Source organism: Ursus maritimus, unplaced genomic scaffold (assembly GCF_017311325.1).
Source record: "Ursus maritimus isolate PB19 unplaced genomic scaffold, ASM1731132v1 scaffold_14, whole genome shotgun sequence".
Lineage (NCBI taxonomy): Eukaryota > Metazoa > Chordata > Mammalia > Carnivora > Ursidae > Ursus > Ursus maritimus.
In genome coordinates this window covers 37046965-37068401 of record NW_024423786.1, presented here as the reverse complement: position 1 = coordinate 37068401, position 21437 = coordinate 37046965, and the positions used below count along the sequence as shown (strand labels likewise).

At 59.7% G+C, this 21437-nt stretch overlaps 1 protein-coding gene across 1 annotated transcript in view; it reads left to right on the top strand.

Moving 5' to 3' along the window:
- DNAH1 (dynein axonemal heavy chain 1) overlaps positions 1-21437 on the top strand; it is a 73387-nt gene that overhangs the window by 40308 nt on the left and 11642 nt on the right. Inside the window, exons 31-55 of the mRNA XM_040628716.1 lie at positions 417-566; positions 1890-1976; positions 2087-2273; positions 4579-4670; positions 4866-5020; positions 6156-6333; positions 7093-7287; positions 7377-7496; positions 7764-7922; positions 8080-8187; positions 9290-9430; positions 9574-9734; positions 10167-10324; positions 10683-10856; positions 11606-11644; positions 13715-13893; positions 14801-15031; positions 15923-16119; positions 16591-16726; positions 17639-17847; positions 17953-18124; positions 18867-19058; positions 19413-19523; positions 20271-20456; positions 20860-21051. Coding sequence (XP_040484650.1) covers positions 417-566; positions 1890-1976; positions 2087-2273; positions 4579-4670; positions 4866-5020; positions 6156-6333; positions 7093-7287; positions 7377-7496; positions 7764-7922; positions 8080-8187; positions 9290-9430; positions 9574-9734; positions 10167-10324; positions 10683-10856; positions 11606-11644; positions 13715-13893; positions 14801-15031; positions 15923-16119; positions 16591-16726; positions 17639-17847; positions 17953-18124; positions 18867-19058; positions 19413-19523; positions 20271-20456; positions 20860-21051 — 3909 coding nt within the window. The remainder of the gene's footprint in view (positions 1-416; positions 567-1889; positions 1977-2086; positions 2274-4578; positions 4671-4865; positions 5021-6155; positions 6334-7092; positions 7288-7376; positions 7497-7763; positions 7923-8079; positions 8188-9289; positions 9431-9573; positions 9735-10166; positions 10325-10682; positions 10857-11605; positions 11645-13714; positions 13894-14800; positions 15032-15922; positions 16120-16590; positions 16727-17638; positions 17848-17952; positions 18125-18866; positions 19059-19412; positions 19524-20270; positions 20457-20859; positions 21052-21437) is intronic.

Sequence of the window (21437 nt, the reverse complement as noted above, 5' to 3'; positions counted from 1 at the left end):
GGCACAGAGGCTTCCCAGGGTACTGGAAAGCACAGGGGATGTGGCCTCAGAGGTGCTTAAGTGCTTATGCAAGGATTCCCCGGGGCAACCCTCCTGCCTGGGGGTCCTGAGACCTACCCCCAGCCATGGAGAGGAGGCCCCAGGCTTGTCCTCAGGCTTGGGAGAAGTCTGGGGGCGGGTTCAGGTCAACACGAAGAACCGGTTTCTAATGGCAGAGCCATCCAGCCACAGGGGAGGATATGTCAGCTGTGGTGGGTGAGGTGCAAAGGGGAATCCAAGCACAGGTGGGGCAGGAGGGCAGCGAGTCTGCCTTCTGAGGACTGAGGACCACCATCCAGAAGGATGGTCTAGAGAGTGGGCGGGACTCTAGGAGGGGAGGCCTGCCTCTCCGTTCACACGGGCCCGCCGTGCCCCAGGCACTCTTCCGGCCCGTGGCCATGATGGTTCCGGATTACGCCATGATCGCAGAGATCTCCCTCTACTCCTTTGGCTTCAATGAGGCCAGTGTGCTGGCCAAGAAGATCACAACCACCTTCAAGCTGTCTTCCGAGCAGCTCAGCTCGCAGGTGAGGCCCTGCCCCCACCAGCTTCCAGGGTGTGAGAGCCGCTGTCTGCTCTCCGTGAGCCCCATGAGATAGGAGTTACATCCCCACTTCTCAGCCGAGGGCTAGTTGGGTCAAGCATTAGGAGACCAAGAGCCACACAACCCAAGGCTGAGGAGCAAGTACACTGGGTCTTGTGGGACCAGAGCAGGACAGGAGCCGCCTGGCACCATGGGCCTTCCACACAGCGTGCTGAGCCCAGCTTCCGGGGCAGCTGCCGTTGGTACAGACCCCAGCACTGCTGGCTAAGCTTCCCTGTTTGGCTCCCTTCTCAGGCAGGCTCCCCTGCAGTGGCAAGATGAGCCTAGCTCTGGGCTTACATGCCACCAGCTTAGTTCCTCTTTCTTCATAGTTCTAGAAAAAGTCCCTGGTGTCATCCTAATAGGCCCCCTCTGGGTGACCTGCTCCTGGATGAACACTAGTCACTGTAGCCAGGGGGAAACCGTGCTGCCTTTGGCCAGGTGGGGCCCCCCAAAACCCATGGGCTGGACAGATCTGTTACTGGGAAAAACAGCTGCCCACCATAGCGCAGCCTGGATGCCCGCACCTCCACACACCTTCTTTCTCACCATCCACTTTCAAAAACGCTGCCCTCCCATTAGACCGACTGTACCCACATGGTTCTGGAAATGCAGAACCTTAAGTGGCAAGTCTAGCCCGTCATTTCATGCTGCTGCAAGTCCGAGACTTCTGGGAAGTGTGCTGGTCTGTGGGTCCAGTCCAGATGTAGCTCTCATGGTCTGGCCCCATGGGGAAAAAATGATAAAAATGTAACTATTTCCATACCACATGGAGAGAAATAGAACGAGCAGCAAAGAAGAGAAAAGCCACGGCGGTGTGGCTGAAAAGGTGGGTCTGGAGAGATGTTAAGACAATGTTAGAAGGAAGCTCAGTGGCCCTCAGGACCAGCCCTACCGCGGCACCGATGGGAACTCCTTTCATGTGTTGAACAAACCGGAGCGCCTCCCTGCCCCTGGTGCAGTGCTGGGGCCGCAGGACTCTTCCAGGGTCGGACCCACACAGAGTCCTCACCTTCAAGGGCCACGAGTCAGGCAGGGGATGCTGACGAGGTGAGCCGGTGAAGGAGAGGGCCACTGGGATGGTAAGCAGAAGGTGCCAGAGGCATACGGTCGAGGGCATCCGGCTCAGGCGGGGGCCTGCAGGGGTGTGACCTTGCAACTTCCAGCTGGGGAGGGCCAGGTACTAGGTGGGGAGGCAGAGTGTTCCAGGCAGCAGCCCCCCAAGGCACAGGGCCCACCTGCCCCCCCTCCTGTGCGGCGGTGACAGGATCACTATGACTTCGGGATGAGAGCTGTGAAGACTGTGATCTCGGCTGCTGGGAACCTCAAGAGAGAAAACCCCAGCATGGATGAGGTGAGCTCCATCCCAAGGAGCCCAGGGTGCGGGGCCGCAGGAGGGCTCCCAAGGGGCTGGGGACGGGTCTGACCCGGGTCCCCTGAAGGCTCCACCGGCCTCTGCTGCAGGAGCTGATATGCCTCCGGGCCATCCGAGATGTGAACGTGCCCAAGTTCCTGCAGGAGGACCTCAAGCTCTTCTCTGGGATCGTGTCAGACCTGTTCCCCACCATCAGGGAGGAGGAGACCGACTACGGCATCCTGGACAAGGCCATTCGCAAGGCCTGTGAGAACAGCAACCTTAAGGATGTGGACGGTGAGCCGCTAGCGCCCCCTTACAGTCTGGGAGTGGCCGCCCCGGAATCCGGGGCAGGGGCGGAAGACGGGCCAGTGCTGCCTCAGGGTCGCTCACGCCTGGCCAGGTGTGCGGCAGGTCAATCAGTCCCCGGGATAGGGCAGCTGACAGATGTCTAGGAGAAAGTCCTCTCTCCCACTCATGCCTCTGTCACCAGACGTGGCAGTTTTCCCACACCAACCAGTTCTCCGACACCAATTCTCCACTGGCCGTCCCACCATTCAGCTCAGTTCTGACACTAATCAGAGTCCAAGTCACAAGTAGTCACAAGTCACAAGTAGTGGGTCCCCAGGTTACCCATAACTTTTCGGCAGCTTGGCTACAAATCCGAGGTTCCCACGACCCCCTCCTTAGGTTTGATCATTCGCTAGAACACCTCACAGAACTCAGGGAAACACGTTTATACTTGATATACTTGATATACCTACATGATAAAGGATATGGGAAAGACACAGATGAGCAGCCAGGTGAAGAGACACAGGGGCTGAGGTCTGCCTGCTTGGAGTCTGGGGTGAACCACCCTCCCAGCACATGGATGTGTTCCTCGACCAGGAAGCTCTCCGAATCCCATGCTTTGGGGATTTTTATGGAGCCTTCATCATGTAGGCATGATAAATTATTATCAATTATCATCCACTTCCAGCCCCTCTCCCTTCTCTGGAAATGGGGGAGTGAGCCCGAAAGTTCTAAGCATCTAACCATTGTTTGGTCTTCCTGGTGACCAGCCCGCTCCCGGGAGCCCACCACCACGAGGCGCCTCATTAGATCAACAGACATTCCTAGCACTCCGGAAATGACAAGGGTGTCAGGAACCAATGTCAAAGACTAAGTGTTAGAAAAGAAGATTCTCCTAGCATCCTATTGACAATGGTTTGAGGAGCTCTGCATTAGGAACGGGGCAAAGACCAATGTATAGTTTGCTGATTATTTTACAGCGGGGAAGCAGATCCTGTCATCTCCCCGAGGCCCCCTGCTTAGCCTCCCACCCCTCGTGGGGAGCAGTCACAGCACTTGGGCCCCTCTTGGGCCTTGCTCCTCCCTGATAGAGGCTCTCCTCTGCCCCATCCTTACCTCCTGGGGCAGCAATGGGGTTTGATGCCATCACTGGGGGAAATGGTGAGCTGTGACCTGCCCACGCCCCCTGCCCCACCACACCACAGCCCCTACTGTCCTCTTTTGGAGCAAAGCATATTACTGCCATCTTGGATTTGCTCACACTGCCTGTGGACCACAGCCCTGGTGTCGTTGGGCTAAGGAACATTTGGGCCTTCCTTGAACCAGTTTGTTACAAAGGCCACCACTCAGATGGAAGAACTCTGGGGGATGCCGCCTTCAGTCTCCCTCTGACCTCAACCCTCTTCCCTGATAGAAGGTGGGGGCCTCAACGCAGCCACTGCACGGCCATGCAGCTCGAGCTCTGGTCCCACCATCCCTAGCCCGGCAGACCTTTCCTCTCCTCCTAGACCCTCCCTGCCAGTCCTTTGTGGAGTGGGGAGGACGCTCCTCCAGGAAGTCACCCCTGGCCATGTGGCCACCCTGGCTACACGGCCCCCCTCTGGGGCCTGATGCACTCAGGCTGCAAGGTCTGACCCCCACGCCCTCCACTGTCCTTCATTCCACATGGAGCTCTGATGCCACTTGCTGCCCGCCAGGTCCCAGAGGGCTTGTTGAGTGAAGCCTCAAAATCTCTCCCTCTTGGCCTTGGGTCAGCTTAGCAATCACTGAATAACTGGACCTTGTCCCATTAGCAGGGCCTCCCAGACATGCAGCGCCACAGCGCCCCCCACCAACTCCCCGAGCCACTCTTGGGCCAAAGTGCTATGCTCATTCCCTACCTGTGTGGCTCTGGCCCTCTGCCTACAACGGGCAGCTGTCCCACAGCTCTGGTCTTGGTCAGTCGAAGCTCCTGACTGATGCTCCAATTTTGTCCCTGGGATTTTGCCATGTATTGGCCACCATTTACTCAGGGCATTGCTTTCAGTGGGCTGGGCAGAGGCTCTGGGGCTGGAGTCGCTTCTGGGGCCCATGCCAGCTGGACACCTGACCAACGCATGTTAGGGAATAATAGTCGTGGTGGAAATCATGGCTGCCATTAGCAGAGTGCCTACTCCGTGCCAGTCCCTGTGCTTAGGGCTTCACCTGCCCTCATCTCTGAGGAAACTGAGGCTCAGGGTGATCCCCCCCTGGGGTCGCACAGCAAGCTAGTGGCAGAGCCAGGCCCCAAGCCCATGCTCTACCCCCTGAGTTCCACTGCCGTGTCCTCCAGGCTTCCTGACCAAGTGCATCCAGCTCTATGAGACCACGGTGGTGCGGCACGGCCTCATGCTCGTCGGGCCCACCGGTTCTGGCAAGAGCAACGTAAGTGGAGTCAAGCCAGGCAATTCACTACCCAGACAGGGCCTGAGGGGCGTGGGGCCTCGACATGGGTCTTGGCCCCCATTTGTACCTCTGTGGCCTCTAGAATACCCCTCCTGCTCCCTGTGGCCTGCAGCCCACCCCAGCCCTGTGCTCTGGGGAGCCAGGAGGCTCACTCTTAGATGGCTATCTCCCCAGTGTTACAGAGTCCTGGCAGCCGCCATGACCTCGCTGAAAGGACAGCCGTCCATCAGTGGCGGTGTGTATGAGGCCGTCAACTACTACGTGCTGAACCCCAAGTCCATCACGATGGGCCAGCTGTATGGAGAATTTGACCTGCTCACCCATGAATGGTGAGTCGTGCCGACCCCTCTCCAGGGACCACCCTGCACCCAGACCTCTGGGGGCTGTGGGCCATGGGCCTCCCTCCCCTAGCCCAGTGGGAGGTCAGGAGCTCAGGCTCTGGAACCCAAATGCCTGGGGCTCTACTCATCACTGCACTTCCTTGTTGAGTGACCTTTCTGCCTCCCTGGCCTTGGTGCCGTCATCTGCAAAGTGGGGATGATAATGGCGCCATGATCATGGTAAGGAAAAAATGAGCTGGATATAAGGGATATAAGGAAGATGTCTGGACAGCGTGGCACATACCAAGTTCTCAGTAAATGTTGCCTGCTGTCATGGCCCAAGGGGGCCGGCGGTCCCTCTCAGGGCCTCCAGCCCCAGGCAGACATGTGCGTATCAGGGAAAGTGCTCTGAGCTATAGCAACTAGGTGGAGACCCCCCAAAGTCAGCATGTGGGAGGCTTTTCTCTGGGGTGCTTCTGTTTCTCTGGAGAAGTCTCCAGTCTCTGCGGGGGAGTTCTGCTTGGTTCCAGTGTTCTGGGAACCCAGTGGGGGGTGGGCACTGGAAAGGAGAAGTCACCCATCTTTCCAAATGTGACTCTGGCCTGCTTCCCCCTTTCTGGTGAAGGGTCTCATCCACACCCACTCGAGGCTCTTGCATGGGTACGTGGGGGGCCTGGGGATCAGACCAGAAAAATGTCCCCCTACCCACCACTTTCCCTGGCATTTGGTGCCTCTGAAGCTTGAGCCTTCCTGGGTTCTGAGGCAGGAACTGGATACATCTCACAGCCCATCCCTTGCTTTTTCTGCTAGGTCATTTGCCCCTTCTCCTCCTCCCGTCTCCCAGAACTGGGTGGACCCCCATTTCTGCTGTTGCCTCCTCCCCCATTTCCTTTTTTCCCCCCAGGATATCACCTTTTATCTTCCTTTAATATAACTCTAGTGGAGATTCAGCAGAGAAGGAATATAAACACACATTTTTTTAACACCATGTTGCACCAAAAAGTCCCATTTTCCCCATTATTGTTTTTAAATGAAGATATTGAAGAGAAAAACCCTAACAGAGCAGGGCCAGACTGGCGGCCAGGTTTCCCTGGGAGCCAGCTGCATTTGCCACCCTGTCTCCCTCTCCTCCTGGGGGCTGCAGGACAGACGGGATTTTCCCGTCCCTCATCCGGGCGGGGGCCATCGCCTCCAACACCAACAAGAAGTGGTACATGTTCGACGGGCCGGTGGACGCTGTCTGGATAGAGAACATGAACACGGTGCTGGACGACAACAAGAAACTGTGCCTCAGTTCTGGGGAGATCATCAAGCTCACAGAGGTACGTCTACCCGTCCGCCTTCCCAGCTCTCCTCTGCAGCTGGTGGCCCTGGGGGCCACAACATGCTGGCCAGCCTCATCCCGCTCCTTCTCAGGGCCACGGCTGCCTCCCAGGCCGTCCCTGCCCCGAAGCTCCCGCACCTCGGCCATGTCGGGGGCCGCTGCCCAGGGCTGCCCTTCTGCAGACCACGTTCTGGGATGCGCTGGGCCCAGGTCTGGGACGACCACCCACCGCTCTCTGGCTGACTCTGCCTTGTGCCTCCCAGGCCCATTTGTGGCCATGGTGGCCCAGTCTGGCTCAGACGTCTTAGCAACAAGACAGGAGTCTGGCCCCAGGGCCATCTGCCTGGTGTGTGAGGTGTGGTTCTCAGAGGAGGAGGGCTTTCACCTGGTGGGAGAGCCATTCGTGGTAGCTGCTCGGAGCTGGTCTCTTGAGCCCTGCAGAGAGCGCCTGGAGGTTCGGCAGCATAGCCCACAGCTCTCATTCCATTGCTCCAGAGACCCCAAAATGCCCTGCTCCTAGGCTGGCCACAGAGCAGCCAGGAATCTCCTGACTTTGGTTCTTCTCACGGCCCCAGGGAGAGCTATATTATCAGCTGAGGACCGAGGGGTTCCTGAGTCCCCGCCACCCCACCACTGCTCCTGGTCCCCAGCCTGCCCTGCGGCCTGCCCACCGTTGCTGTCCCCGTGGCTCTGCAGCCCCTTTCCCGGCCCTGGGAACCGGCAGCCAGCCCACTCACACAGTCCATCTTGGTGCCAGGCGATGACCATGATGTTCGAGGTGCAGGACCTGGCAGTGGCCTCCCCAGCCACAGTGTCCCGCTGCGGCATGGTGTACCTGGAGCCCAGCATCCTGGGGCTCATGCCCTTTGTCGAGGGCTGGCTGAGGAGGCTCCCTGCCTTATTCAAGCCCTATGAGGAGCGCTTCAAGGCCCTCTTTGTCCGCTTCCTGGAGGTAAGCGAGGTCACCGTGTGCCCGGCCCAGGTGGGGCAGCAGGGCGCTCTGGCCACCAGCCACAAGAGCCAGGTGCTCATCCCCCGTAGGGCTCCATCACTTTCGTCCGGCACTCGGTAAGGGAGGTGATCGCCTCAACTAACAGCAACCTGACCCTGAGTCTCCTCAAGCTGCTAGACTGCTTCTTCAGGCCCTTTCTGCCGAAAGAGGTACAGCTCTGAGCAAGTGGGGCTGGGGGCCTGTTCCTTCCCGTCCCTGCTCTCTGTCCTGGGCACCCGAGGGCCCTGAACCCCAAGCCCAGCTTCCCGGAAGAGAGATTCGGATTGGCTCACATGGGTTATGGAGTCACCCCATCTGGTCTGCTGCAGAGACACCAGACCACATGGCAGAGGCCCAGGGATGCCCCCCACCCCCGCTTCCTTGGGCTGCTCAGCACTGTTCTTGCCTGGGCCTGATGCGGTCCCCACTGTCCCCAGGGCCTCAGGAAGATACCCCCCGAAAAGCTGAGTCGCATCCCAGAGCTGATTGAGCCCTGGTTCATCTTCTCCCTGATCTGGAGTGTGGGTGCCACAGGGGACAGCGCCGGCCGCATCAGCTTCAGCCACTGGCTCAGGATCAAGATGAAGATAGAAAACGTGAGAGGCGGCAGCCCCCGGGCGGGGGTCCCAGGTCCCGGATGTGTGTGCCGAATGCTGGGTGTTCTGGGGCCGTCCGGGGGCCCAGGCCCCCAGGGACAAGCAGCCAGGCAGACTCCTGGGCCTCACAGCCTGGTTTTCCTCCGGTCCCTCGCAGCTGACCATGCACTTCCCAGAGGAGGGGCTGGTGTTCGATTACAGGCTGGAGGACGCAGGCATCAGCAGCACCAACGACGATGAGGACGAAGATGAGGAGGGCAAGCAGGTGAATGCAGGCCTGTGTCGAGGGGGCAGGACGGAAGGGCCCACTGGGTGGTGGCTGTCCTCCTCGATGAATAATGACTGCAGAGAGGAGCCCATGCGGATGGCCACAGGTCTCAGGTGGTGGGTATTTGCATTATCTCATGGATCCTCACAGACCCACAGTGTGGTTATTATTGTGCCCAATTTCCAGATAAGGAAATTGAGGCTCAGAACAGCCACACCCAGCTAGTGGGTGGCAGAGCTGGACTTGAACGTGGGAGCGGGAGATGTTGGCATTCCTCCCTTCCCGACCACATGTATTGCTTCCTCCATGTTGATGCTGAGCCCAGGGATGGCTGACCCAGTTCTACTTAGAATCCCCATTTTCCTAGGGGCTGGGTGTCCTTAGGGCTGGGCAGCAAGCCCTCCTGGCCTGCCGTGGGGTCCCATCGCTCCTATCAGCCAGCGAGGGCTCCGGGAGCCTACTGTGCTTCCAGCATCAGGACCCCAGCCCAGGACGAGGAGGGGGCAGAGAGGCGTCTGCAGAGATGGCCACTACGCATGGTCCTGCCGGGGATCTCACAGGGCACACTTGAGTCTAACAATCAGAACTGTCCCCAGTGTGACCTGTGGTTTGACCATAGCAAGCCCCCTCATCAAGGGAGGTCTGCAAGCTGGGTCACACCTGTGGGTGAAGGAAATCATGCAGGTAGGGATGCCTGGGGGAGACCAGGCTGGGGGATCTCTCCGTATCCCAGTGATGCCAACACCTATGGTTCTGGCCCCCACACCCTCGGATAGCCTGAAATTGAACAGCAGAGGCCTTTGACTTCTAGGCTGTCCAGTTGCCAGGACACCTGCCTGACGCTGAGATCTAAGCAGTCTCTAGGAAGCCCCCAACCTGGGCAGCTGTGTGCAGAGAGCCCCCCACTCCCAGTGGTTCTGGGACGCCCCACCCTGAGCAGACAGGAGGGCACGGGGCTTCCTGTTTCAGTCCCAAGCAGCCCCTCACATGGGCTGTCTTGCCATGGCCTAGCAGTGCATGTCCTCGTCGTCCTGGTGCACTGGGCAGAGCGGAGTGGAGCGGGGTTCTGGGCCCAGCCCAGAGCTACCTGTGCTTCCAGGTGGCCTGGGTGAAGTGGATGGACTCCTCGACTCCATTCACCATGATGCCGGATACCAACTACTGCGACATCATCGTGCCTACCATGGACACGGTGCAGATGTCCTGCCTGCTGGACATGCTGCTCGTCAACCACAAGCCCGTGAGTGCGCCCGCCGTGCCCAGCCTCACCCACGCCAAGGCCCGAGTTGGGGGGTGGCTGGCCTCCCACATTGACAGGGGGGAAGCTCCTGCCGTGTGCCAGACCCAGTGTGAGTCTTGAACACGTGATCCCTGTTCTCCTAGGTTCTGTGCATCGGGCCAACAGGCACGGGGAAGACTCTCACAATCTCCGACAAGCTGCTCAAGAACCTGCCGCTGGAGTACATCAGCCACTTCCTCACCTTCTCAGCCCGAACGTCGGCCAACCAAACCCAGGACCTCATCGACAGCAAGCTGGACAAGAGGCAGGCACCTCCTTCCTTTCTATGCCCCAGTGTCCTCCCAGCCTGCTCACCCAGCTGTTTTCCCAGCTCCTAACCAAATTATGCTCTCGGGTTGGCCAAAAACTTCCTAGAGGGCCCTGAGCTCTCTTGCAGACTGTTCTAGACCCTTCATCCATCAGGAATTCCTAAGCCCGGCCAGGGGTGCTTGCCCTGGGCTGGGTACTTGGGTGGGGCTTGATATGCTTCTGCCTGCAAGGCAGGACTCAACTTGAAGGGAGCCCAGACTCAGGGCAACCAAGCATGACGTCCCAGGATGTTCAGAATAGGACAAGGGGCTGCTCAAGAGGTCTAACAATTCAGAGGAAGCTGAAGGCAGTTGCCATCTTACCACCCCTGGTTTCCCAGAGGACCTGGTGCCAGTGGGTGCTGGGCTCACACAGCCCCTCCCCACAGGCGAAAGGGTGTGTTTGGGCCGCCCCTGGGGCGCAACTTCATCTTCTTCATCGATGACCTGAATATGCCAGCCTTGGAGACATATGGCGCCCAGCCACCCATCGAGCTGTTGCGCCAGTGGATGGACCACGGTGGCTGGTATGACCGCAAGGTCATTGGTGCGTGCCGGCCGGCCTGGGCCAGTGGGGTGCGGGCTGGGCATGCTGGGCAGGGCAGGGCGCCTCATCCGTTAGGCAGGGGAGGCACAGGGCCTACTGCCCACAGTATTTTTAGAGGGTCCGCAGAAATGTTTTGATTTCTTTTAAGATCATCGGGAAAATGAACTTTTAAGGGTAAAGAACATTTTAAATGTATGATGTTGACATATCTGTCTTTATTCCAATACTGTTATAAATTATCACTTTCAATATTTGGTATAGAGGAGGAGACCCTTGAGGGCAAAGTGCTTAGGGCCCACAAAAAGTCATAATTCAGCCCTGGGCAGGGCTGTCTCCTGACTTCCTGCCTCCACTCCAGGAGCCTTCAAGCACCTGGTGGACATCAACTTTGTCTGTGCCATGGGCCCCCCGGGTGGAGGCAGGAATGCCATCACCCCACGGCTGACCCGCCACTTCAACTACCTGTCCTTTGCCGAGATGGACGAGGTCAGCAAGAAGCGCATCTTCTCCACCATCCTGGGCAGTTGGATGGGTGAGCACCGGCTGGAAGTGGGGGACACCCTGGACAAAGGCAGAAGCCCAGGCCTGGGAAGCCACTCCTAAGAGCTGTGCAGCTGCTGGAAAGGGTGGAGTGGTTGAGGCACTGACTTCAGCCCTGGCTTACCCTTTACTCAGCTGTGTTACCTTTGGGAAATTCATGAACCTCTCCGAGCCTCAGTTTCTCCATCTGTGTAATGGGCGATGATATTAGTGCCCACCGTCCCAAGTCACGAAGGTTAAATAAGACATCGCATGTAGCATCTAGCATGAAGCCTGGCACGTGGTGATTGCTGAATATATGATTTATACATATGTGCACCTGTGAGTTCACCTGCATAAGTATACACGTGTATGTTAGTACTTGCCCAGAAAAGCTGGTGGAAGGATGTTACTTTCATAAATCAGGAAGAACCACCAAGATAGAAATAGACGAAGTGGCCTGACCTTCCACTGCATCAGGATGCAGTTTTCCCCACCAGCCCACCTCCTGTCTAACATACACTCTGACCTTTGAACTTCCCTTGGCACTGTGCCAGGTGGTGGGTGTTGGGAGTCAGGCCTTGCCTCCTCTGGCCTGGCCTGCCCTGCCGCCAGAGCTGATAGGCCAGAACTTGCCTACAGGCCCAGCAAGGGGTGGGGGCACTTTGCTCTGGGGGTTGCCCAGTTTGGCCCAGCTGGCCAAGGTGGGCAGCAAGGGACCCACCTAACTCTGAGCCCCGTGTCTCTCCCTCAACCCTCCAGATGGACTCCTCGGGGAGAGAAGTTACCGGGAGCCCGTGCGTAAGTGCCGGCCTGGACAGGGCCTGGGTGGGGTGGGGTGCTGCTGCCAGAGTGAGCCCTGGGCTCCAGTTGCGTGCGGCTGAGGCTGGGTCCCAGTGGCCACAGAGAACCATCCTCTGGCTCACGTGGGGCCCTTGAGCTAGAGCAAACGCCTTCACAGGCTCATTCAACCATTCACACAGCAGTCAGGCCTTCAGTGCCTGGGCTATGTACAACCCGTAGTAAAAGCAAGGTAAATGTGAGTTGAATGAGTGAATAAAGGAATCCAGCAAACTCCCGCCCTGTGTAAGGAAGCGGAGGCTCCAAAGAGGCCGGCCCTGTCCAAGGAGCGGGCATCTCTGGTGTGGCAGCCTTGCACAGGGTGGATCTGGTGGTCAGTGCAGCGGGGTGACTGACCGCGTCAGGTCTCCAGTCCCGCCACACGTCCCACCTCTTCCCCCACCTCAGCTGAAGGAGGCCATCAGAAGGCAGCGTCCTCCTGAGGCTTCCCTGTCCCCCACTCACCTGCACCCAGGCCTCTGTTGGCTCTGTCTTGGCCCTGGGAATGAGCAGTCTTTCTCCTGGGCGCGGCCAAAGAGCCCTTCTCTTAAGCCTGAATCCCACCCCAGATTGTCTGCTGGAGGCTGTGGCTCCACCCCCAACACACTGCGTAAGAACACGTGTGTGGGGGTGGGGGGGAGCCCACCCCCACTGGGCCGGTCCATCAGCAAGCAGACGGGTCCTGATTTCCCCCACCTTAACAACAAAGCACAGAACAGCCGCTCTGGGCCCCTTCCCACCCACCCTGGCCAGCTCTCCAGTTCTCTGCTCACGTGGACAGCACGGCTCAAGAGCACTGTGCCTTCAGGCTGGCACCAGCCACCCTTCCCACTTTCCCTTGTGCCTCAACACTCCCCGGAGTGTGCCCTTGTCACCGGTGGCCTCGTGTGGCCAGGCCAACGCTCAGCTCTCTCAGTCCTCACGTTCCCGGGCCGTCACTGTTGCTGGAGGGTAGCCCCTCCTCTCAGGTCAGGTGAACCCCCCCATCCCCATTCCCTCACCCCACCGCCCCCTCCCACCCAGCCCCCTAGTCATCTCTGCCCGAGGGACCCATTCACACATTCATCGGGATCACGTTCCTCGTCCGCTCAACTGCAGGCAAGAGCCCAAGTGCCAACAGTGGCAGGCGGAGCCATCCCTGCCCCTCGTCACCTCTCTACTCTCACCCCCTCCTCACTGGTCCTGAACACCCCAGGCCTTGGCACACTTGCTCCGGTTCCGGGCCAGCTTACACCGCCCTTCTCCAGTTCTCTGCCCGAGCGTCCCTCCTCATGAGGCCTCCCCCGGCATCACGCCAACCCTGGCTCCCCCAACACTGCTGTCCTGCGGCAGGCATCTGCATGGCATTCTGTCCGCTCTGCTGAAGAGCCCCACAGAATGGCAGCTGGAGGGTGAGGAGTGGGTCTGTTGGGACCACCCTCTGTGCCCAGGACCGAGAACAGTGCCTGTGGTAACTAATGGATGAGCCCTTCCGCCCCTTCTTTACTTGTTTCCCACTTCAGGGGACTCCCTCTGCCCCAAGTTCCCACTGATGGAATTTTGGTTCCCAGCAAAGAGTTGAATAGTTTTTAAAGAACAAGAAACCAGATTCTGTTAGTAATGAAAATGCAGGCTGGTGTTGGCAGCCGCTCCGAGGGGCTGGTAAGCCCTGCGGGTCATGGCTGAGCACCAGGGTTTGGGACACGGCCGCACAGGGCAAGGCAGTAAGGGCCCCGGCCAGCACTGACCCCATTAGTGTCCCCGGTTCCGTGGATGCGCCCCAGTGCCCGACAGCCTGTCAGTAACGAGGCTGTAGAAGGGGGGCTCAGAGAAGGAGACCCCTCACCCCAGGCTGCGGGGCATCAGGAAGAGCTTGTGGGGGAGGTGGCGTCCAAGAGGGGCTGAAGGACAGGTGGAGCCCACGCCCGCAGGCTGGGGAGAGGGCATCTGCGGGAGAACACAGCCCTGGCAGAGGTAGGGGGTCAGGATCCACAGAGGCGGTACAGGGAGCCCCGGCCCGTGTGACTCAGGCCCACCCTCCCGTTCCCACAGCTGGCGCCCCCACCATCGCCCACTTCGCAGGCCCCCTCGTGGAAGCCACCATCATGGTGTACTCCACCATCACCTCCCAGCTGCTGCCCACCCCGGCCAAGTCCCACTACACCTTCAACCTGAGGGACCTCTCCAAGGTCTTCCAGGGTATGCTCATGGCCGACCCGGCTAAGGTCGAGGTGAGAATCCGGCAGGCTCCCTTCCCAGTGTCCAGCGGAGGAGAGCCCACAGTGCCCTCAGCGTCCTCCCCAGCCCCTCGATTTTCGGCCTTACTACCGCTCCAACACAGCCCAGCCTTGAGCTGGCCAGGCCCCGGGTGGGGCCAGGAGCAGGCTGGGCTGCAGGCTGGGCTCCAGGCCCCCTGCTTTCCTATAGCAGCGGCCTGGCTTGCAGCTCAGACCCATGCCTAGGCTGGCAGCGATGATGGGGATCACACAGAAGGATCCAGGGCAAGGCAAGGGAGAGAGAGGGTTCCTGGTGGAGGCCCTGTGTGGAAGATTTGGGAGGAAGAGTGAGAGGGATGCACTCTAGGGACCAGACGCCCAGGAGGACGGAGCAGGACCGTGGCAGGGAGTGGGCTGTCAGTGTGCTGGGTGGGCTGGGGCAGACTGTTCGCTGCGGGAGCCATAGGGTCCTGAAGCTGATGGGAGCCCTGGGGGTCGATGGGGACAGATGTGCACTTGGAATGGGGGGTGGATGGGTCAGTGCGTGCAGAGCCTGGAGCTGGGGAGACTTGGTGAACAGGACAGACGCCAGCCCTGGCCTTGCCAAGCTATAGCCAAAAAGGTAGCGAGAAGGGCCCGGGAGCTTCCTGAGGGCCATCTACTCACCCAGGGAGAGGCGGGGAAGCCCGGATGGAGGCGGCAGCAGGAGTCCGAGGGGCTTGCGGAGCAGCTAGAGGCGGGGCGTTGGGAAGGTGTAAGAACCAGGCATTCCTCCCAGGCTTGGGGTTTGAGCAGCCGTGGGGGCCCTGAGAGGGGAGAAGCTGGGTCCCAGCGGGCACTTGGCCAGCTGGGCGTGGGCAGCATGGTGTGGGACGGGGTCCTCGGGGGACAAGGGGCAGGCGCTGACGTGGGGCGGCTGCAGGACAAGGTGCAGCTGCTGCGGCTGTGGTACCACGAGAGCTGCCGCGTGTTCCGCGACCGGCTGGTGAGCGACGACGACCGAGGCTGGTTCGACAAACTACTGGAGAGCTGCATAGAGCAGTGGAAGGTGACCTTTGTCGAGGTCTGTCCCTTCCAGCCCATCCTCTACGGGGACTTCATGTCGCCAGGCTCCGATGTCAAGTCCTACGAACTCATCACCAGCGAGAAGAAGGTGAGGGGCCCCTTCGCTCTGCCCCCCCGCCCAGGACCCCGGCCCTCTGCAGCGCTACGGACAGACCACCACGCTATGACCAGAGGGTCAGGACTTGGAAGGCCAGCCCTTGCCTCTCTAGGTCCCGTTTCCTCACCTGTCTGAAGAGTGCAGCAGGCCCTGTTTGGCCTGCCTCCGAGGATAAGCCTGTGGTTCATCTGGGACAGGCGCTGTGAACATGGACGTGCTGGCCTGTGGGAGGGGCTGTCATCCTGCCCACAGAGGGGCAGCAGGGCCCCTGGGGGCACAGATCTGAGTCAGGACCCCAGGGAGGCATGGAAGAGACCTCGTCAGAGGCCTTGGAGCTGCGTGGCTGGAGTGGGCCTCCCAGTGCTTTCCCTGCACACACATCCCCTCCTCATTCCCAGGAGCTCTCACGAGGGCCCCAGCTCAGTGCACCTGGCGAGGCCCAGAGGAAAGAGGCCAGGTCTGACCCCGCCCCTCAGGCCTCTGTGTATCCCACAGGTCTGGCCTCATTTAGGTCTAGCTTCTGAACAGGTCTGGCTTCCTGTTCCCCAACACTCAGGTGCCACAGCCGCAGGCAGGGGGCAGGGTCCAGGGTGGGCTGGATACGACCCCATCCCAGTATAGCATCCTAGAAAGTGGTCGGTCCTTTGTGCCCAGGTCACCATCATTTGGGGTGGGTGTTTGGAGTGATGGCTGGGACTGGGGCCGGGGGTCCCGCAGTTGGGTGGGTCAGGTGCATGGGGCCATATCCTTTGGAAGCCAGGCCCCGCACCCCGCCCGGCAGAGGAGCAGGGCTGGCCGTGGGAGGGGGTGCGTTCCGTGGGGGGTCCTAGTGCATGGGGTTGGAGAGAGGACCCAGGTCTCCCCCTCCCTCCCGGGCCCCAGATGATGCAGGTGATTGAGGAGTACATGGAAGACTACAACCAGATCAACACGGCCAAGCTGAGGCTGGTCCTCTTCGTGGATGCCATGAGCCACATCTGCCGCATCAGCCGCACCCTGCGCCAGGCCCTGGGCAACGCGCTGCTGCTGGGCGTGGGCGGCAGCGGCCGCAGCTCCCTCACACGGCTGGCCTCGCACATGTGAGGGCCGCGGGCATGCTGGGCACTGGGTGGCCGGTGGCAGGCTGTGTCTTCTGTTTATGTCCTTCCACAGCTGGGGGAGCTGGGGCCACCCGGGCCAGGCCCCCAGCCACGGGTGTCTGAACACACTGGGCAGAGGACCTCAGCTCCAAGGAGAGGCAACAGCAGTGCCCTATGGTGCTGTGAGGAGGGCGGTGTGGCCGCAGACATCCGGGAGGAATTCCTAGACGACATGGCCGCGGCCTCCTCTCAGGATCAGAGCTGGGAGGATGGACGGGAAGGGCGTTCCAGGCCTGGGAACAGCTCAGGCAGAGGTCCGGAGGCAAGAGAGCAGGTTCAGGGCCTGGAAAGCCGGCAGATCTGCCCAGGATGGGAGCCAGACTCCAGATGGCTGGGGTGGGGTGAGGGCACCCACCGCTCAGCACTTGGCCTCGAGCTCTGGCACGCCTCCACCCAAACTCCTGTCTGCAGGGCCGAGTACGAGTGCTTCCAGATTGAGCTATCCAAGAACTACGGCATGACCGAGTGGCGTGAAGATGTCAAGAAGATCTTGCTCAAGGCTGGCCTGCATAGCCTGCCCATCACCTTCCTGTTCTCTGACACTCAGGTGCCACGGCCACAGGCAGGGGGCAGGGGGCAGGGGGCAGGGGGCAGGGTGGGCTGGATATGACCCCATTCCTGTGTGGCATCCTAGAAAGTAGTTGGTCCTTCGGGCCCAGGTCACTATCAGTTGGGGTGGATGTTTGGAGGGATGGCTGGGACTGGGGGTGGGGGGCCCACAATTGGGTGGGTCAGGTGCATGGGGCCAAACCCAGCCTGTCAGAGCTAGGGAGGCATAGGTCACTACTATACCCCAAGGGCACCATAGCTGACCACAGGTGACACCACACTCACTGGCCAGAGGCTTCCCTCCTCGAGGACCACAGGACTCGTGTCCGAAGCACTGTGCCCATGGTGCCCCTTATGGGGGCTGCTCCCTCTAGAGCTCCCTAGGCAGGAGGCCTGGCCCTAGGTCTCTAAGAGAAAGTGAGGTGGTGGTTCTGGGGTCTCGAAACAAATCAAGTAGTGCTTCAACCTGGCTGGTGGTCAGAATGGGGCCGAGGCGGAAGCTCTGGAATGTGTCCCACTCTGTGCAGGGTCCCCTCTGTTCCCAGCCCTGCCCCTACCCCCAGGGTCCCCTCATGTAGTCTGGCAAGGACCTATTTCTGCCTGGGGCCTGGTTTCCTCCTGCGAGGAAACTGAGGCATGGGGAGGCCTGGAAAGTGAGAATAAGGTGCCACATCCCCCACCCAGGACCCAGGGCCTTTCCACAGCCCAGTGGTGATGTCAGAGTCTCCGTGGTAGGGCAGGCCTGGGTATGAGTCCTAGACCCTGACTTGCGAGGTCACTTGTATGACCCTGAGCTTCTCTGAGCCTCAGTAGTATGGTCTGTAAAATGGGGCTGCTGTGAAGGTCCAGGGAGACCAACACCCAGGGGCCATCATCAAGGCTTAACTTTTGTACTCTCATCTCCCCCCAGATCAAGAACGAGTCTTTCCTGGAGGACATCAACAATGTCCTGAACTCAGGCGACATTCCCAACCTCTACAGCCCGGATGAGCAGGACCAGATCATCAGCACCATGCGGCCCCACATCCAGGAGCAGGGCCTGCAGCCCACCAAGGCCAATCTCATGGCCGCCTACACCAGGCGTGTGCGCAGCAATATCCACGTGGTGCTGTGTATGAGGTACAGGCGGCCATTGTGGCCATGCGGGGACGGGCCTGCCGTGAGGAGGCTCCTGGACTCCTGGGGGTGGGAGTCGGTGTCTCATTTGGCCTCCTGGTCCCCCAGCCCCATCGGAGAGGTCTTCCGAGCCCGCTTGAGGCAGTTCCCCTCCCTCGTCAACTGCTGTACCATTGACTGGTTTAGCGAATGGCCGGCAGAGGCCCTGGAGTCTGTGGCCACCATGTTCCTGAATGAGATCCCAGACCTGGCAGCCACTGCTGAAGTAATTGGAGGACTGGTAGGTGTCTTGGTGAGGAACAGCCTGTCAGGGGGAACTGGTTTAGGGTTAGGCTTACGGTCACTGGGGCCTGTGCGAGAGTCCCAGGCCCAACACCCATGGGCATTGGGACCGACAGCTTGACCTGCTCCAAGCCTGTTTCCTCATCTGTGTCATCATGGCAATGCCACAAGGTTGTCACGGTGGTACAGGAGGTCGGACACACAGTTACACAGTCACTGTTTCAGTAATTCCCTCAGGGCTTTGTGGCAGTTTTCTTCAAAGAGCCCCCTGACACAACCAAAGACCACTGATGGGGGGCTAGATTTGTCTGGTCCAACCCAGAGAGTGAGCGTCACCTGGGGGCCAAGAACTGGAGCGAGCCTGTTTCCCTCTTCAGCTATGCTGAGGCCTTGGGTCCTCTGTTCCCCCAGGTCCCACCTTAGGACTCTCAGAGAGAGGCAGGCCTTAGGACCTGTGATGAGGACACGGGGCCAAGATTGGGAAGACACCAGGGTTCACGTTCAAAGGCAGCTCTGCCCTTGACAGCTGTGTGAACTTAAATGAGCCCCTTGATTTCTCTGGGTCATGAGTTTTTCTTCTGCAGAAGAGGTGACCTTGACCCGGAGGTTATGAGGATCATAGGAGGCAGTGAGTGTGAGAGGCATTGAGGTCCCTACATGTGACCCCCTCCTTGGGACCAGGCTGCCCTGTCTTTGCTGGGGCCCTACAAGGCTGGCATCAGTGGTCTCCCACCCCACAGATTCAGGTTTGCGTATACATCCACCAGTCGGTGGCCCAGAAGTGTGTCGAGTACCTGGCTGAGCTGGCCCGTCACAACTACGTGACCCCCAAGAGCTACCTGGAGCTGCTTAATATTTTCTCCATCCTAATTGGGCAGAAGAAACAGGAGCTGAAAACTGCCAAGAACCGCATGAAGAGTGGCCTTGACAAGGTGGGCCAGAGTGGGGCTTTGTGGGCAATGGCTAGCAGCCCGTGGTTCTGCCTGCTTGGGCTTAGCCCTGACCCGGGGAGGCCCAGCCCTCAGTCGGCAGGCTGCAGTGTTTAAATGGGTAGCATCCTCCCTTACCAAATGAATAAGGGCAAGGCCAAAACAGGTCACCCCACAGATTTTCAGGGGACTGCTCCCTTCCTCTAGGGCTCGCTGGGCAACCAGCCACAGCCTCTCACTCATGAATGAGGATGGGCGGCCCTGCAGGACCCTCTCCCCAACCCCCTCCATGCCCAGCTCTCTTTCTGGGACCCTGTCATACCCGTTCCTCTCTGTGCCCCCCCCCCCATCCTCCAGCTGCTGCGCACTTCCGAGGACGTGGCCAAGATGCAGGAGGAGCTGGAGATGATGCGCCCCCTGCTGGAAGAGGCTGCCAAGGACACCGTGCTCACCATGGAGCAGATCAAGGTCAGGGGTGCTCCCTGGCCCTCCTCCCTGTTGTCTGACCATGTCTGAGGATGCTCGGGTTCCCCATGCAACCACGAGACTGCTGGCTGCCTTACCTCTGCAGGTTGCTAGCTCCTCAGTCAGTAGTCATTTGTTTATTCAACAAGAGTTTGCTTGGAACTTGTTCTGTGCCAGGCCCTGCACTGGGCAGGGGAGATGGTGAAGAGCAAGACAGGCAGCCCAAACCCTGGTCACCACAAAAGGGACTGAGTGGCAGGCTGCCACAGGCAGACTCTGCCCAAGTCTCCCTCCAAGTCTTCATGAGACCCCCGAGTTCGAGGGCCGGCTCCGCACAGCAGACATCTCAGATTCGCAAGTTCCTTATGACAGCTTCCTGGTAGAAGCGGTCGCCTCCTGCTCTGCACAGTCAGTGTATCGGAAAAGTTTCCAGCAGATAGAAAGGACGTGATGTGGGGGAGCACCTTTCTCTGTCTTGCCTGGCGATGTCCTAAAGGCTTAGGGGGTCCTTCCCTGGAGGGCAGTCATGCTCAAACATGTAAAGCCCTGAGCCCCATGCCAGGCCCACCATGAGCACTTGGAATGGGCTTCTCGCGTTCCCAGAGCTCCAAGAGGGCCCTTGGAGAATGGTGCATCCCTGTCCTCATTTCCCTTTATCCCAGGGAGAGTGAGATGCAGGAAGGAGAACGGGGTGGACACACCTGTTCCCGGCACATCACCAGCTGGGCCCTCCCTGCCTTTGGTCCCCAGGTGGACACAGCCATTGCTCAGGAGACCCGGAATTCGGTGCAAGCAGAGGAGATCAAGGCCAATGAGAAGGCCAGGAAAGCACAAGCTATTGCTGACGACGCCCAGAAGGATCTGGATGAGGCCCTGCCTGCCCTGGATGCAGCCCTGGCCAGCCTGCGCAACCTCAACAAGAATGACGTGACCGAGGTGGGTGGCCAGGTGGCGCCCGAAGCTTCCCCCTTGGCATCTGTCCCAGTGCCTCTGGCCCCCAGGCCCTCTCTCTCCACATCCCTTGGGGGTCCTGTGCTGAGAGGTGTGGGTAGAACTAGGGCTTGAACCCAGCTGCCTGCCCTTACCTCCTTGTACCAACCCCCATGGCCCAGACAGGCACACAGGGAGGGCTTTGGGTCCTGAGAAATGAGCATCTAGGATCTTGCGGTCAGGCCTGGCTATGTGGGGGAGCAGAAGGGACCACTGGCAGAAGCATGCCCTTTGTCTGTGGTGGTAGGAGCTGGGTTGGTGGGGCCCACCCTGTCTGATAGCTGTCCCTGCCCAGGGGTATCCAGGCAGCGATGGGTCTCCCCTTCCCCACTCTTGGCCCGACCCACAGGTCCGGGCCATGCAGCGGCCACCTCCAGGTGTGAAGCTGGTCATAGAGGCTATGTGCATCATGAAGGGCATCAAGCCCAAGAAGGTGCCTGGAGAGAGGCCTGGCTCCAAGGTGGACGACTACTGGGAGCCCGGCAAGGGGCTGCTGCAGGACCCTGGCCGCTTCCTCGACAGCCTCTTCAAGTTCGACAAGGTGAGCATGCCGGGCACAAAGTGAGCAGGCCCGTGAGTGAGGCAGGGAAGCAGGCAGAGGAGTCTGTCCCCACCCCCCACCCCCAGTGTAGGGCTCTCTTTCCTGTCTCCCTTTGCCGGAACACACACAGCCCCGTTGCCACAGAGCTGACTGGGACCATATCCTGGCCCCGGAGGAGCTCTCTGGCTGGTGGGAGTGGCAGTCACCCCGGAGCTCTGCAGCCTGGAGATCCCCTCTCGTGCCCTTTCCTCCCTGAGACCCCCATGGCCTTGGCCTAGACTTGCACTGTCTGTGCAACCGTTGCCTTTCCCTCAGCCTTAGCCGAGGTTCAGCTTCTGCTGTCTGTCCCTGGGTTTCTCTGTCTGGTGTCTATCTGGGGCTCTCAG